This window comes from Lycium ferocissimum, chromosome 1 (genome assembly GCF_029784015.1).
Source record: "Lycium ferocissimum isolate CSIRO_LF1 chromosome 1, AGI_CSIRO_Lferr_CH_V1, whole genome shotgun sequence".
Classification (NCBI taxonomy): domain Eukaryota; kingdom Viridiplantae; phylum Streptophyta; class Magnoliopsida; order Solanales; family Solanaceae; genus Lycium; species Lycium ferocissimum.
In genome coordinates, this window is record NC_081342.1 from 21933498 (window position 1) to 21948670 (window position 15173).

General features: G+C 30.9%; 1 protein-coding gene across 3 annotated transcripts; it reads right to left on the reverse strand.

Annotated features, from left to right (window-relative positions):
- Nucleotides 1–845: 845 nt before the first annotated feature.
- LOC132052271 (transcription factor BHLH42) lies at nucleotides 846–14094 on the reverse strand. 3 transcript variants are annotated; one of them, XM_059443740.1, is made up of 9 exons: nucleotides 13701–14086; nucleotides 12700–12954; nucleotides 10849–10945; nucleotides 7641–7655; nucleotides 7145–7201; nucleotides 6493–6973; nucleotides 4431–5033; nucleotides 3176–3489; nucleotides 846–1375 (listed from the first exon to the last, which is right to left on the reverse strand). In XM_059443740.1, the coding sequence occupies exons 1-9, from the start codon at nucleotides 13811–13813 to the stop codon at nucleotides 1295–1297; spliced, it is 2016 nt and encodes a 671-aa protein (XP_059299723.1). In that variant the 5' UTR covers nucleotides 13814–14086; the 3' UTR covers nucleotides 846–1294. The 3 variants fall into 3 exon arrangements, with proteins under 3 accessions (XP_059299723.1, XP_059299731.1, XP_059299738.1); XM_059443755.1 differs by lacking the exon at nucleotides 846–1375 and adding an exon at nucleotides 1533–1784 and having other exon boundaries at nucleotides 3107–3489; nucleotides 13701–14094; XM_059443748.1 differs by lacking the exon at nucleotides 7641–7655 and having other exon boundaries at nucleotides 13701–14088.
- Between the last annotated feature and the right edge of the window lie 1079 nt (nucleotides 14095–15173).

Genomic DNA, 15173 nt, shown 5'->3' on the forward strand with positions numbered 1-15173 from the left:
TATGCTGGATTTGATTTGGATTTTAATTCATTCGTCCGAACACTTTGATGGCTGCTACGAACAAGTGAATTTGATCTTGAACGCCTTGATATTTGATTCGCCTTGATATTTGATTCGCCTTCATTCTTGATCTTCGGATATTTGAAACTGATAGAGAAATGCTTGCATCTTGTAGAAAACTTGTAGTGTTTGATCCACGAGCTCCCTCTGGCTTCTTGTTTGAATTTCTGTCCCTTTTCCGAATTATGAGGCCCCTATTTATAGTTGTAGGATGGAGAAGTTGTGATAAGGACAAACTCCTTTCAGCCAATCAGATTTAAGTTGACATGGCAATATTTGATTGGTCGGAACATGTCACTTGTACACATGGCACACTTTCATTGGCCTTTGATTTGACTAGGCTTGTTGTGTCATTTTTGACACGTGGCATGATCTAATAGGCTCCTTTGTTTGACTTGGCGTGCCACGTCATTTGACACGTGGCATCAATTTGGGCCTCTTGGAAAATGACATCTTGGGCTTGACAAAGTGAGCTCGTCATTTGTAACCCAAATTAATGGACTAGCCCAATAAAATTGGATTATTAATCAAATCCATATTTATTGGACTTAAATAATTAATTCAACTATATTAGCCCGTAATATTTATTTAGACTAATATATCTCGTAATATTTATTTAGACTAATATATCTTGAATTTAATATAATCTAAATTTCTTGTGAATTTAAATTCAATAAAATATCATCGTCCACGTATTTATTTAAAGTTGAAGTTGAAAAAAGTACTATTTGAAACATGAAAAGAGAAAAAAAAAAAAAAAAAAAAAAAACGACAATATATAGATAGATCATCTAATTGAAAAGTTCACATGTATTCAAGCCATAGTATTTTGATCAACTGAACTGCCCCCCATCTATTGTTGCATAATGCTTATTCTAGCTAAATAAATGTAATAGCTTAGTCTTTCAAGTCAAAAACCTAAAAATAATCTAGAAAAGAAAATTATGTGACTTCGGATTACATCGTAAACTTTAAAACAGATATTCATATACGGTATCACTCTTCGATTCATAGTAAGGTTATATATAATTATACTAAATTAATTAGCAGTTTTTCCGTCCTTGTGCAATTTTTCTTTTCTCATTTTATTTTACTCTAACTCTCTGAGTGTGTCCCAGAAAATTGTTATCCAACTTGTCGAAGTAACACACATCGTTAGTTGCATGTGTTTCTATCCCTTGTTTGTTTCGAAAGAGTTGAAAAGACTATTTTTTGGGACAACCTCAGGACCAATTTAAACTCTAGGGATTATCTGATATATTGACTGTTTGACTTCCAGAATGCTTGCTTTCCTTCCATATATATTTTCTTTTACCTGGAAAACAAATAACAAAATAAATTAGAAAAGAATTTAAGTTATATACATTAATGACATAATTGTGTTTACAATAATCAGTTTATTAAAAGATTTACAGCTAATTAACTCTATTTAAAAATTTAGAATAAACGGTATAGTAAATAACTTAATATAACAGGTTAAATTATATTGACAATATATAACTTTTTTATACTAAAAGTGTTTCTGTGCTTGTATATAATTGAAATCCACTGAAAAATCTCATATTTGTGCAGGGGTGGATGGAAGCTTGAATATACAGGTTCGACAATACCCAATAGCTTTTCATATCAAGTATGTGTAAGGAAATTCACGAAATAGGTACAAACTAGTTACTAGCATTGGAGGTTGTTGTTCTAGAATCCAAAACTCATAAAATTCAAATCCTCTCTTGTTCCTAGTAGGGCTGTTCACGGTTTTGGTTAAAACCAAAACCAAACCGAAAATTTAACCAAACCGAATAAAAAAACCGACATTTGGTTTGATTTGGTTTTAAATTTTAAAAACCGATAATATTTGGTTTGGTTATGGTTCTATTAAAAAATAACCGAATAAATAACCGAACCAAACCGATAAATTATATACCTAAATTTTATAATTATTTATATGTATAATATTAGTTTTTCATAAATAATTATAAATATTTTATACCTTTTAATCATTAATTTGATTTTTGATCTACTTATTTCACATGGTTTTTTAAGGCCCATATTTTTAAGAATATGTCCAAGGCCATGTCTTTAAGTCATTTAACTCTTTAAGTGTTAAGTATAAACTTACTAATAGAAGCTCACGTTAGAGTCTAATGTCTTTGATTTAAATTGTTAGCCTTTCTTTGTCAGCCATTTGATTTTAGATTGTTTTTTTTTTTTTTTCGAATTTATACCTTTCTTTTTTTCTTGTCTGAATGGGTCCTAAACTTCTAATATTTTTCATATGAAAAGGACAGAGGTTGTAGATTTGGAGGTTCCTATAGAAGATACTTCAGTAACATTAGTATTTGCTGCAACTCAAGCACATGGTAATGCCCTAATACTTCTTTTATGGGTAATTCTCCTAAAAAGCATAAAAGACAACTCCTTGTAGTCGAGACCCTAGCCTTGGGGATAATGATAGAAAAACATCTGAAGTTTGGGATCATTACACAAAGTTTTTTTAATAAAATGGGAGAATTGAGGGCAAAATGCAAATGTACAAAAGTTTGGGATCATTACACAAAGTTTTTTCATTTCATAGATTTTCATTTTAATTTTAGATAGTCTTTATGTTTAATTAATATGTATGTTTGTAACAACAACTAAAAGTTCTTATGCTCTACTTTATTTCCAGGTATGTGTATTAAGATGACAAAATGGTGCAGCTACTATTAAGTTAGTTTTTAGCTCTATATGTAATAGTTTAGCAACTTTGGGTAACTTGAGTACTACACTATCACTAATAGTGAAAATATTTCTATGATGTATGTTCCACCTTAAACTATAAATAAAAGTTATCGTTTGAACAAAAAAAAGACAAAGACATTTTTTTTCAACTTTTTAATGTTTTTCTTTTGATAAGTCTGTCGCTAGTCATAAACCGAAAAATCGAACCAAACCGAACCAAACCGACAATAACCAAACCGGTGGTTATTATTTTTTTTGGTTAAAAACCGACTAAATTGGTTTGGTTATGGTTTTAATCAATAACCGACCCAAATCGAATCATGAACACCCCTAGTTCCGAGTATTGTCATTATTGTTAAAAAATATGAAGCCATGCAAGAAAGTATTTTAGGCATACCTTAGCTCTTAACTCAGCCAAGAAGATGCCACCATTAAGAGATGATTGAATGGCTACAACTTCAACCTTAAGTTCCCTTAGCATCTGCATTACATCTAATAGCAACCCTTCTTTGTACGGACACCGGAGCTCCACCAATGCATCGTTTTCGATAATTGAAACTTGTACTTGCACAACCTCCTCATCCTCCCTTGTACACGGTGTCTCCGCCGTGATCTTTGCCAGCGATCGGCCAACACTTCCTTCCACATTCTTCATTGTCCTCTTACCCCTCCCTTGCAACGCCTTCACTTTTGCTGTACCACTCTTTTCATCTTTTGCACGATCAAAATTTAGAGCCAGTCGAGTGAGTAATATATGATATGCAGTAGGTTAACTTTGTTCCTATTTTTAGTTTTCTAGAATTATGTTATCTAAATTATACACATTCATAGTCTAATACTACAGTAATTATTTTTCATACGTTTAATGTAACATGTTATAATAGGTTACTTATTCTATTCTAAATTATCAATCAATGCTAGTATTAAATAAAGTTATCTACAATTATTCTTGAAGTAATTTAATTACATAAATAACTATGATTAGTGCATTGGAATTAGACTCATAGTTTAAAGAATGTTTTTCACTCTCCTTAATTTAGTGGCCGTTTGGCCATGGTTATTTTTTTTACTTTTTTCGGGAGTTGAATTCTGAAAATCATGTTTGACCATAAAATTCTGGAAAACCTCGGTCCGGAATTTGGCAAGTATCAAAAAAAAAAAAAATCACTTTTTTCACTCCAAATCACTCACACAAATTCAAAAACTACTCCAATTTATATTCATGGTCAGACACTATTCCAATTTTGAAATATCATTTTACATTTTGAAAACAAAAACTATTTCTTTCGAATACTCACAATTTTCATGGCTAAACGGACCTTTCGTTACAACTCTAAAGAAAGCAACCTTCTCTCCTTTTTTTTTCCCTCTCTTTCCTCTGTTCTCCTGGTTGACCTTTCTTTTAGTTACTTAATGTCGAACATTTAGGACCCGCAATTCACATGTCAAAGAAAAAAGTATGCTTAAATAATTTTAGTGAGACATCTTCCTGAAAATTTGGGAGGATGAAAGATAAAAATTAACGTTCATATTTTAAACACGATGGCACTATTATTTTTTGCGTAATAACAAACGGGTAATGCCAAACTATAATAAACATGCAGTTACGTGATTATGTGAAATTTAACTTGTCTATGCGTGAAAAATTATACCTCCATCTTTGGTCCCCTCCGTGTGACGATGACGTGCTTCAAGATCCTGAACCTTCTTACGTAACTGCTTGACATATTCAATTGTGTCGCCAAGAATTGATGCTTTATCCATTTTTGTCACGAATGGTACAAGTGACCTTAATATGATAAACCGTTCATTGAGCTTTTCTCTACGACGTCGTTCTGCAAGTACATGATTTCCACTTGGCTCTATTTGGTTGGTTATCGTACATCCTTTACGGAACCGAGAAGCGGTCGAGGACGAATCAACAGTCGCCACGTCACCACATGACTTTGGAGAATTAGGTTCACCTTGGTATAATTTAGTGTGTAGAAATGGGACAGTGAAGAGTATGTTTTTGAGCAGCCACTGAGAGGAGGCAAGCGGGTCGGGGCGGTGGCAGTGGTCCGGGTTTGGGCTGCAAACGGTGGCGTTGTTGGGACATAATGTGAAGGCGGATTGGGCTGAGTCAGGAGAAATAAAGCCCATTATGGAATTAGAGGAAACTTTGGAGCTTGTGTTTGAGAGGTGCTCAAGAACGGCTGACACTGTTTGAGAATAGTGTGTGTCTTCTTGTGATAATTCATCATTACTAGGGACACCTGCATTTGCAAAATTTTGGCTTTTAATTTAAGGATTTAATTTATGTATACAGATTGTGTTGATATAGTAACTATTCCAATTTCATTGAAGTTACAAATTAGAACAACTCTGATTCTTTTTATCGATAGAATAACTGCCAAATTTGTGTACATAATGTGTATACATTATCAATGACTTAAAGATTTTTTTTGTACATTATCCTTGTAATTTGTACTTATAATTACCTTATAAATCAAGTTATAACTTGATTGTGTATTATACTAATAATCACAAAACGTAAACTCTTAATTTTAATGAATATACCTTATACATTGATGTATAATTTTTGCACTATAAGTCTATTTTAGCCCGTGTAGAAAGTAACTTGTCTTATTTTCTAGGTTATTAGTCTCACTTTTTCTGAACATTTACGTGTAATTGTCTTATATTAGTAACCTGATATAACAAATCTTTTATATTATAAGTGTATAGAAGTTACATTCAATTTTACTATGTCACAATGTTAGCGAATAAAAATAAACTCACTTAGAATTCGTCAGACAAATATTTGACTTCACTCGTATCAAGTTCAAATATCTCTTCTTTTTTTTTCTTCGAATGGTGATCGTTTAGTTCTAGTTTAAAATTATATGGATAACTTTGATGCTTTTTTTCCAAAGTAGCTAAAGGAACCAGATCAATCGTGTGAAGGTGATATGTTGTGTGGGAAGTAGAAGTAGCATGCATAAAATAGGCAGACAACAGGGATTTGTGGTAAAGGGTAATAAAACATGCATAAGAAAACATAACCACGAGAAACAGAATGTTTTTCTGTCGTAGTACAGGGACCTCAATTTTACCTCAATTTATTACGACTTCTATAACAAGAAAATATAATCTAACCCCTCGACCAAACTGCCAAAATTGGATCTTCAAATTTAACAAAAAAGTCTTTTTCTTCACGGAATTACTATAAATTAAGTTCATATACAAGTAAAATTCCATAATGTAGGGTGTCACTGTGTAACTGTTTGATTTTAAAATACATGAAATACATATATCAGCAATTCAGTCATATTATAGGGATGTTTAATTAATAATATAATTTATTCTACGTACACTATTTGAATAAGTATTTTAATTTGACTAGAGGAATATTTTAAGTAAATAAGGGGGACTTCTGAATCTTGCGAGTCTTAAACAAAAAATGTGTGCTATAAAAAGAAAACATGAATTAGCTACGAATTTTGTCTCTAATATGTTCGCTAAAAACTCCATAGCTAACAACTGTGTAAAAAAAAAAAAGTGTGTAATGTACCAAATGACCTTTCAATCTTGTGGTCTTAAATATTTCATAGAATGTTGCAATTTAAGAGTTACCAAATATAAAAAAGACACTATTTTTAGAACTAATTGAAAAAAAAAAAGTAACACACTTAAATTGAAACGGACGAGGTAATAAATAATTGAATAGAGTACCTGGTAAATGTTGAAGGTCTTGGAAGTGAGCCCAACTAATGGCAGTTTCAGCTTTGAAAGAGTCAGCTGTATTTCCTGCTTGGCTAACGCCAACCAAATGAAAATCCGAGTCCATATTATTTGAGCCATCTTCCGGTGAGCCGAGCCGTATAACTTCAGACACATCAAGCTGCATGAGCTCACTAGCCTCAGCCGCGCCAAGCCCATTTTGAATTGCTATACTATCTGAGTCGTCATCATCATCATCATCATCATCTTCTTGATCCTCGTCCTCTTCTTCTTCTCTGGCAATTCTACCGTCTTGATCCGCCAGGTGGATACTGGCGGACGGCAGAGTATTGCCTGAGTAAAACTTTGGCTCCGAAAAGGTGGGGGGATTGGAGGTGGAGTGCTCAGATAAAGCTGGCTTTGGTGGCTGAGGTTGTTGTTGCTCAGTGAAGATGCTCTTTATATGGTGTATGAATCCAATGTCTTCTTGAACCTATGTATGTTGTTTATCATGTCATGGATATGTACGATATTCTTCAATCGATTAAATTATACTGATAGTGTAAAAATTTACACTGACAATCTATATCATTTAAATCTATAAAATTGAATTACCGCAAAGTGTATTAATGTAGATATATTGAGAATTTGTTTTACGTTTTACCCTTTCTGTGGTTCCCAGTTCCAGTACACCGTCCAAGAGAGGGATACAGACGACAGTCTGCAACAAAATGATAAAGTATTGACAGGAAAAATAATTAAGTTTTTCTTTTTGGGAAAATGAAATATATTTAAACAATAATTGGAAAGCTATATACTCCATCCGTCCCATAATAAGTGTCACCTTAATCAAATTTTTTTGTCCCATAATAAGTGTCACTTTAGAAAACCAATGCATATATTGACTAGTTTTTTCCAACTTTGCCCTTGGACAAAAGAAGTAGTAGTACTTTAAATGATGATGGTAGGATTCTTAATGTCAAAAGATGGCCTACTTGTGCATGAATCATCAAGAGGAATTTTTTTTTTACATAATGGTAAATTGGTAAAATTTATATTTCATCATTAATTTTTTAATATGCGTGTTTTTTGCTAAAGTGACATTTATTATGGGGTGGAGGGAGTAAATTAATAGAGTATGTCAAACGGTCTGCTATTACCTGTATGTGGGCACTCTATATAGGCATGTCAGTTCCGTGGATAAACAAAAAGAAAAGAGTCAGTTAATTAAATTGCTTTCAACGACGAAAAACAAGAGAGAAAAAATAACATTTATCTTAATTCTTAGGACACAATTCCTATAGTAATTTCAGGTGTAACTGCCAGTTGAAGAAATGCATAATAACTACATTTTTCTACATTTTACCCATGCTTAATCATCAGTCTCTTAAAAAAAAAAATATTATAAGATGGGCCCCATATTAAAAATACCAAGTAATATTAAAAAAAATTCTACTATATTTAACCATGCTTTGTCGTCACTCTCTTAAAAAAAATATATAAGGTGGGCCCCATACTAAAAACACCAAGCAATATTAAAAAAAAAAGAAAAAAAGTAGACCCCACCATCTCCAAACTCATAAAAAAACCAAAAAAAAAAAAAAGATGGACCACATATTAAAAAAATCAAGCAATATAAAAAAATAAAAAAAAAGCAATGTCAAAAAAAAAAAAAAAAACGTGCACCCCATATTAAAAAATCATACCCCCATTAAGTCAATAATGGTGAATTCATTGCCACATGCTTATCAACCCATTAGTGGGAGCAAATGAAATTATTGTACAGTAAAAAACATGGACCTCATATTATTGCTTTTCTTCAAAAGATTAAGTAACCAAACCATACAATTTCCTTTCTTTTCTTATATTAGTCTGAAATCTAATCTAGATATTTAACTATTGTATTTGCTATTTCGCGATGTCATTTATTTTTTATGTTTACTAAAATAAATATACTTAAAATATTTATATTTTAAAATAAGATAGAATTTAATAACTTTTTCATTTTTATTCTTACTCTAATAAATGTGAAAAGAGATTAATGTCGTAAAAGAAAAATAATATTAAATGGAGATCAAATAATGAATAAGGTAAATTAGTCAAATTATAATTCTAATTGACGTTTCGATAAAAAACCGTGCAAAAGACAACATGACAAGTAAAATGAGCTAAACCAAGAATATTTACCAAAAATTAAAAAATAATAGTTCTTCGTTTAAATAGAAAATCAAATTTCTACTTTGTTTCGTTTTAAACATGTAAAATTAATTTAATAATTTGAATTAGAATTATCCAAATCAAAATTTGATGAAAAAATATTAATTATTGTTTAGGTCCAATCTACATACATTAACAATAAAATATTTTACACTTTTAAATTAATCGAATTAAAATTCAAAGTATCAACTGATGCTTAAATATTGCTATTGTTTTATGTCAAAGAGAGGACAATAGTTTCCTTTTAAACAAGTCTTCTCTTTTAAAAAGTATTAATAAATTTTTGCAAACTTTGTATTCGTAGCAAACACTAATATAATAAAGTTTTGGATACGGAGCACAAACTACAATGTTATATTAATCGTGTTTTGAACATAGTGTGTGTATATATATATATATATATATATATATATATATATATATATATATATATATATATATATATATATATTATCAAAAACACAACTACATACACATAGATACACTATAATCCAAAGTGTTGTGCCCGTGCGCAGCACTGGTATACGCCATCTATCTACTACTAGTTTCACGAGGCCTGTGCTAAGCCCGGGTCTAAACTCAAAATATAAAATAGATATTAAAATTTAAAAAATAGTTCATTTTACACCTTTTTACTGTATAATAATTAAAATTTCAAATAAGGATATTTTCAATTTATAAGCAAAACTTTCATTTCACTCCTTTAACATCTTAACTTTTATTTTTAATGAAATTATTTACTTGAAGTTAGATGCTGAGCCAAAATTTGAAGTTTATGGATTCTGAATCTAATTATTTTAAGTTACTTGGTTCTAAATTAATAATCTATACATAATCAATGAACTCTTAAGACAAATAAAGAGTTTGAACCAAAATGCTACTGAATCCGTCCAAACATGTAGCTAGCTGACACTTAATTTCGCCCTGCTTCAAACTCATTTTGTGCTTATCTTGAAATCATCTAAGATTTAATGATGTATTTTATTTTCATCCGCATTAGACACTCATATTTTCATCTTCTAGAATCATCTAACACAACAAAAAATTTCAATAACTCTAGATTTATACTACAATTTATAACCTTAATTTTGAGTTTTTACACATATTAACCTGATTAACGATCTTACAAAAATATGAATAAATAATAATTAAAATACATTGATAAAGTAAAGATATAAAACCATACCTAAAAATAATTTTAGGACAAATCTTTATAAGCACATATAAGCTCACTAAAGAAGTAAAATATTGGAGGTTTAACAAAAGATATAGTATGACCTAATAAATGCTCCAGTTGTCAATAAGGACAAATAATATATTCCCTCTGTCCTAAAATATTTTTCACGTTTCGTTTTTCGAAGACAATTTGACTAATTTTCGGAGATAAATTAGATTAGATTAATTTAATGTTTTAAAATTAAAATTTGGATATTAAAAAACTATTTGAAATATACTATAAATTGCAATTCTCCTATTAATATATTGGTTTTTTTTTTTGAAAATATTGATTAATATTTATTTAATTTGACCCTCGAGAAGTAAAATGTGATAAATATTTTGAGATGAAGGACTAAAACTTAATTTAATAAGGAGCAAAATAAGAGATCACAAAACGTACTTATGATATTAATATATACGAATAACAAAGGCCCATGTGGAAATGCTTTAAGAAAGAGAATTTGTCATGTTAAAAAAAAAAAAAAAAAATTACTCCAACGTATGCAACCACCCCTGTGTGTTACCCAAGAAAAAAAAAACCTACTATTGTGGGGCCCTTTGGGCTGTGAGGACGACAAATTTTGTGAATCCTTGCTTATATAGAGTAGTAATATAGAAGCAACATGGGTTTATCACGAACTTATGCATAAAAACAGTCTGAAACTTATGTATGTTTATTAGCAATATAAAATATATATATTATCACGATCCAAACACAACTACATACACATAAATACACTATAATCCAAAGTGTTGGTAAAATTAATAAAGACACAGCACGGGCATACCCGTCTAGTATCTAAAGAAAAACGCTTATGCCACGATCCTAGACTAACAATAAACAGGAACCAAGTGAAATGACTTAACAAAATAAATTCCCCATGCTATATTTTCTTTACTCGAGTACAAAACAAAAAAGTACCAGTATTATACCTTTGCAAGAATGGTTCTACAGAAGACTTTGCTATCGACATCGTTTGCGCCCATTATCCATATGTGATGTTTCTTTGTATAAGCCTTGCCCGGTAATCTTGTTTCATCAAAATAATGATTTGTTTCAAGTTAAGTACACAAGAAATAATTCAAACTGAGCTTATGCATGTGGAGAAAAGGAATCCTAGACCCAAGTACTATAAATTTATTTACTGCACCAAAGAAACGTAACTGATCCTTCATTCCAAGGTAAAATTGGCATTAATCAATACGCCACTGTTTAATTATAGCCCGGATTTTTGGTTGACTGCACTAGCTATAGCATGCTAGATCGAAAGCACTTCAGTACCAAATGATCCCTCTTTTTCAGTCTACGCGACATTATTTCTTTGTTAATCTATTTTGAAAAGAATTACTAGTATACACTTATTTGTTTGAAAATGATTTGACAAACTTCTCATTTTACAAAATGAAATTGCACAAATATTAATAATATTTTTAATACCACAAATTTAATTTTTTTTTTTTTTTTTACAAAGAATAAAAGGTCAATTTTGTCCTTGAACTATACGAAATGTTCCAAATTTGTCCTTATCGAAAGTAACACCATCTTTTATATGGATGTTAATTAAAGCAGATCCCCAGTGTTAAAACAAGCATTTCTCTTAGACTTCAATAAGTAACAATTTTTTTATTAGTTACCACTATTCCCAAAGTAATAAGCAACCCATAAATACAACAAAATTAATTAGCTCCTCAACAAGGAAGAAGAGTAGGCATTTAAGTTACCACATTAACTTATTTTATCAGCATATTATATGTTTAGCAAAACAGACTAGCAAGAGTTTCTATGAATATATGGTCTCTCATTAATCAATGACTTAGGTAAGTCACAGTTGAAGTTGCTTCTTTTGTATATTCTTGCTTTTATTTCGATGTAACAACCCTCACTGACTCTCCAAATTACTTTGTATGGTGAATATTGCTATCGTGTGCTCACTCTATTGAAAATTCTACTAACACTACCTAGGAAGCTAACTCAGATTTTAATTCATTTGGCTCTCAACCTAATTAGTTAATTCACAGTGGCATGGATTGAAAGGGGTACACTGAACTGAATATGGTTGTTACACTAATGCGTTGTCGGGATGAAAATAGGGTATATAGAACTACAATGTGAAAATGAAAAACAAGAAAAGTAGTACTATTTAACTATATATTTTTTGAACTTCTTCCACCTCTTGTAACTATTTTGCTGATGAAATGAACTGGCCGGTAGGGGTCTGCCTAACCCCTCACCATTGAGGTGGTTTATTTATTAAAAAAAAAAAAAAAAAAAAAACCTTATATGCATTGATATTGTTTAAAAAAATTCACACACATTAAATCCTCTTAAAAATAATTACAACTAATTAACCGTCCAAAATAAATGGTTTAGTAACATAAGAAATAAGGCAAGTAATGCTACGATATTGTATAATTTTCTATATCACCATGTTAAGATTACTTACAATAAGTAGTTATTTGTAGTAATTTTGATTTTGCAATACAATTATGCAGTTAAAACTTATTACTACTTGTCCGCATCATTTTGATTAGATATTACCTATTTCTTTATAAGTCCGCTAAGAAAAGGATGGCACGTTCCTATATTTATTTAATAAATTTTTATAGCAACATAAATGTTATGACATGTTTAACATCACAAGTTTCAAGAGTTTTATAACCACACAAATGTTATGATATATGCAAGACTACAAGTTTCAATTTTCTTCTTTCTTTATTAAACTTTCTGTCAAGTCAAACTGCGATCAACAAAATGAAGTGGATGATGCAAGCTGAGGAACTTACCCGATGCCGGGAGGAAAAGAGAAAGAAACACACATGAGATAAAACCACTCAGATTCCGTCAAGTCCTCCGGCGACAAGGCTGCCGACGGCCTTCTCGCCGGCTGATTTGACTCACCGGCAGAAAGTGATTCGTAAAGTTCTTTAAGTTGTTGGCTTCTATGAAGAGAAGCTTCTTCAGCACTAACTTCCATTGGCTGCACAGTCTTCCTAGTCTTTATAGGCCCATTGTAATATCCATCTCTCCACACTAACACCCTATGAAATAGTACCAAAGAGTTATATAACAGCAACAACATATCTGTGTAACAAAGAGTAATACATTAAGGACTTTATTATCATATTACTTCACACATGTTTTGAAATGAAAAGTGCAATCATTTAGACAAAGTGGAAGAATCTTTATTGGACGTCGACATTGGCAGATTCAATCATGAGTTTGCAATTTCGCAAAATTTGGTATAAATAAAAAATAATTATAGATAGAGCTAGATATATATTTCAGAGTCAATTAACTCTATAACTTAATTAGAACTCAGGACATTTAAATTCTGAATTATCCCCTATTTAATAAGATGATTCTTGATATGAAAGAAGACGTACAAGAGTTACCCGGGAAAGAGATTTTACTCAATGATAGTGACAAGATTCAATTATGAGTTTGCGAGTTCATAAAATTCATTGCAAGAAAAGTATCCATTGAACTCTCCCAACTTACAACTCATCAAGACGTCTAAATTTGAATCCTCCAGGAAAATTCTTGATATGAAAGAAAGATCATACCTTGTTAAGGAGTCAATCATATTTCCAGCCATATTTTGAAATAAAGAATGCGATAAAAATTTAGACAAGAGGAAGATATTTATTCAATGGAGGTGGTTAGATCCAATCTTGAGTTTTGTACGTTTAGCGAAATTCAGTGCAAGTAATAAGTATATAGCCTTAGATATATATTTGAAAAATTACATTCAAAACGTTTAAATTCTGAATCCGTCAATGCTTACCCTTGTTCGGGACAGAATTTCCAGAAAAGACTATATGTCCATTTAACCGATTGCACTGAATTTTGCAACATAGTTTGCAGCTGCAGGCTGCTAGTCTGTATGATCGCCATCATTCTACTGCACAATATTGCAAAGGAGGAGATATGTGAAAACTTTGAAATTGCACTATATTATTTGATTCTACACCTTAGAAGATAAAAAAGTAAGTTGATCAACACATTAGCAGAGAGAAACAAATAAGTTTTTGGAATTTGTAAAGAAGTGATTTTTTTTTTTTTTTTTGAGAGAGAGAGAGAGAGAGATTGAAGAGAGTAGATGGTTGTTGATTTTGACTGGTTGGTGACTACCAGACGGTTAAGGTCTTGGTTCTGGTCATGAGTACTGCTATTGCCATTTATTAGATTTTGTAACCATTATAAGCTATGTTTTCTAACAAGTCACATTTTTGTTAAGAGACAGAGACGAATGACTGGGAGTTAGATTTAATATGTGGTCCATTGGAAATATCCTATTATTAGAATGATATTTAACCACAAATGCTTTGACCCTAAGTTGTTTACTATCTCTGGCTATATATTTCAACATCTGTGTTTAATTATATAGGCTTCGTCTTTGTTGGAAGACTAACTAAATGTGGTGAGTAAACTTTCCTAAATCATTAATTAAGAACCTCAATCTTAAAGTGAATGAAAGGGTTCACCACCGAGGAGTTTGGTGGATGGTTGGGATTTCTTCGCCCTTGATAAAAAAGTTTTCATCCTAGGATTTGAGGGTGAAAATCTTCTTTGGTACATAACGTTTACGGGTAAAAGTTATAACTAATCTTCGTAGAGTTTTACATGTAGAATTTGTAACTCTATAATAATGGCTATTTTTCAAAACATTGGCCGAAAAGTAGCTAGAGATGCTATTTCTACAACATAACTCTTACATAAAGCGAATTGAGGTTATAATCTCGTTAGTAAATTTTGAATACCTATATAAACTAAAGAAAAGAAAGAGTGTTCAGAGTAAATTGGTAAAACTTCTTTGTTTTTATTTTCAATATCTGGAAATTGATTTCTTACTTTTTCTTTTTTAAATATTAAAAGCATAAGAATTAGAATATACATAAGAATTATTCTATAAATTATGCTAATATTTTATAATAAAAGTGTATGAAAAATCCGGTTTCAACGACAATTGTTTGATTCGACAAAATAATACTAGTGTCATACAAAGTGAAAGAGCGGAAGAGTAATAATTATTGAACATTAAATAGTGCATATTTTTTTAATATTAATTATGATATACAATTTTTTTTTTTTTATACATAATTAGTGTATCATTTTTAAATATTTGTCTAGCGGCTTTAATAATTTTGACCCTGTAAAAAACGTAGATGTTGGCTGTTCTTTTAGCAGTCAACTATACAGTATCACTACTAAAAAACTGTCAAAAATCGACAGCCCGCGTCGGTTTTTCATTGAAACC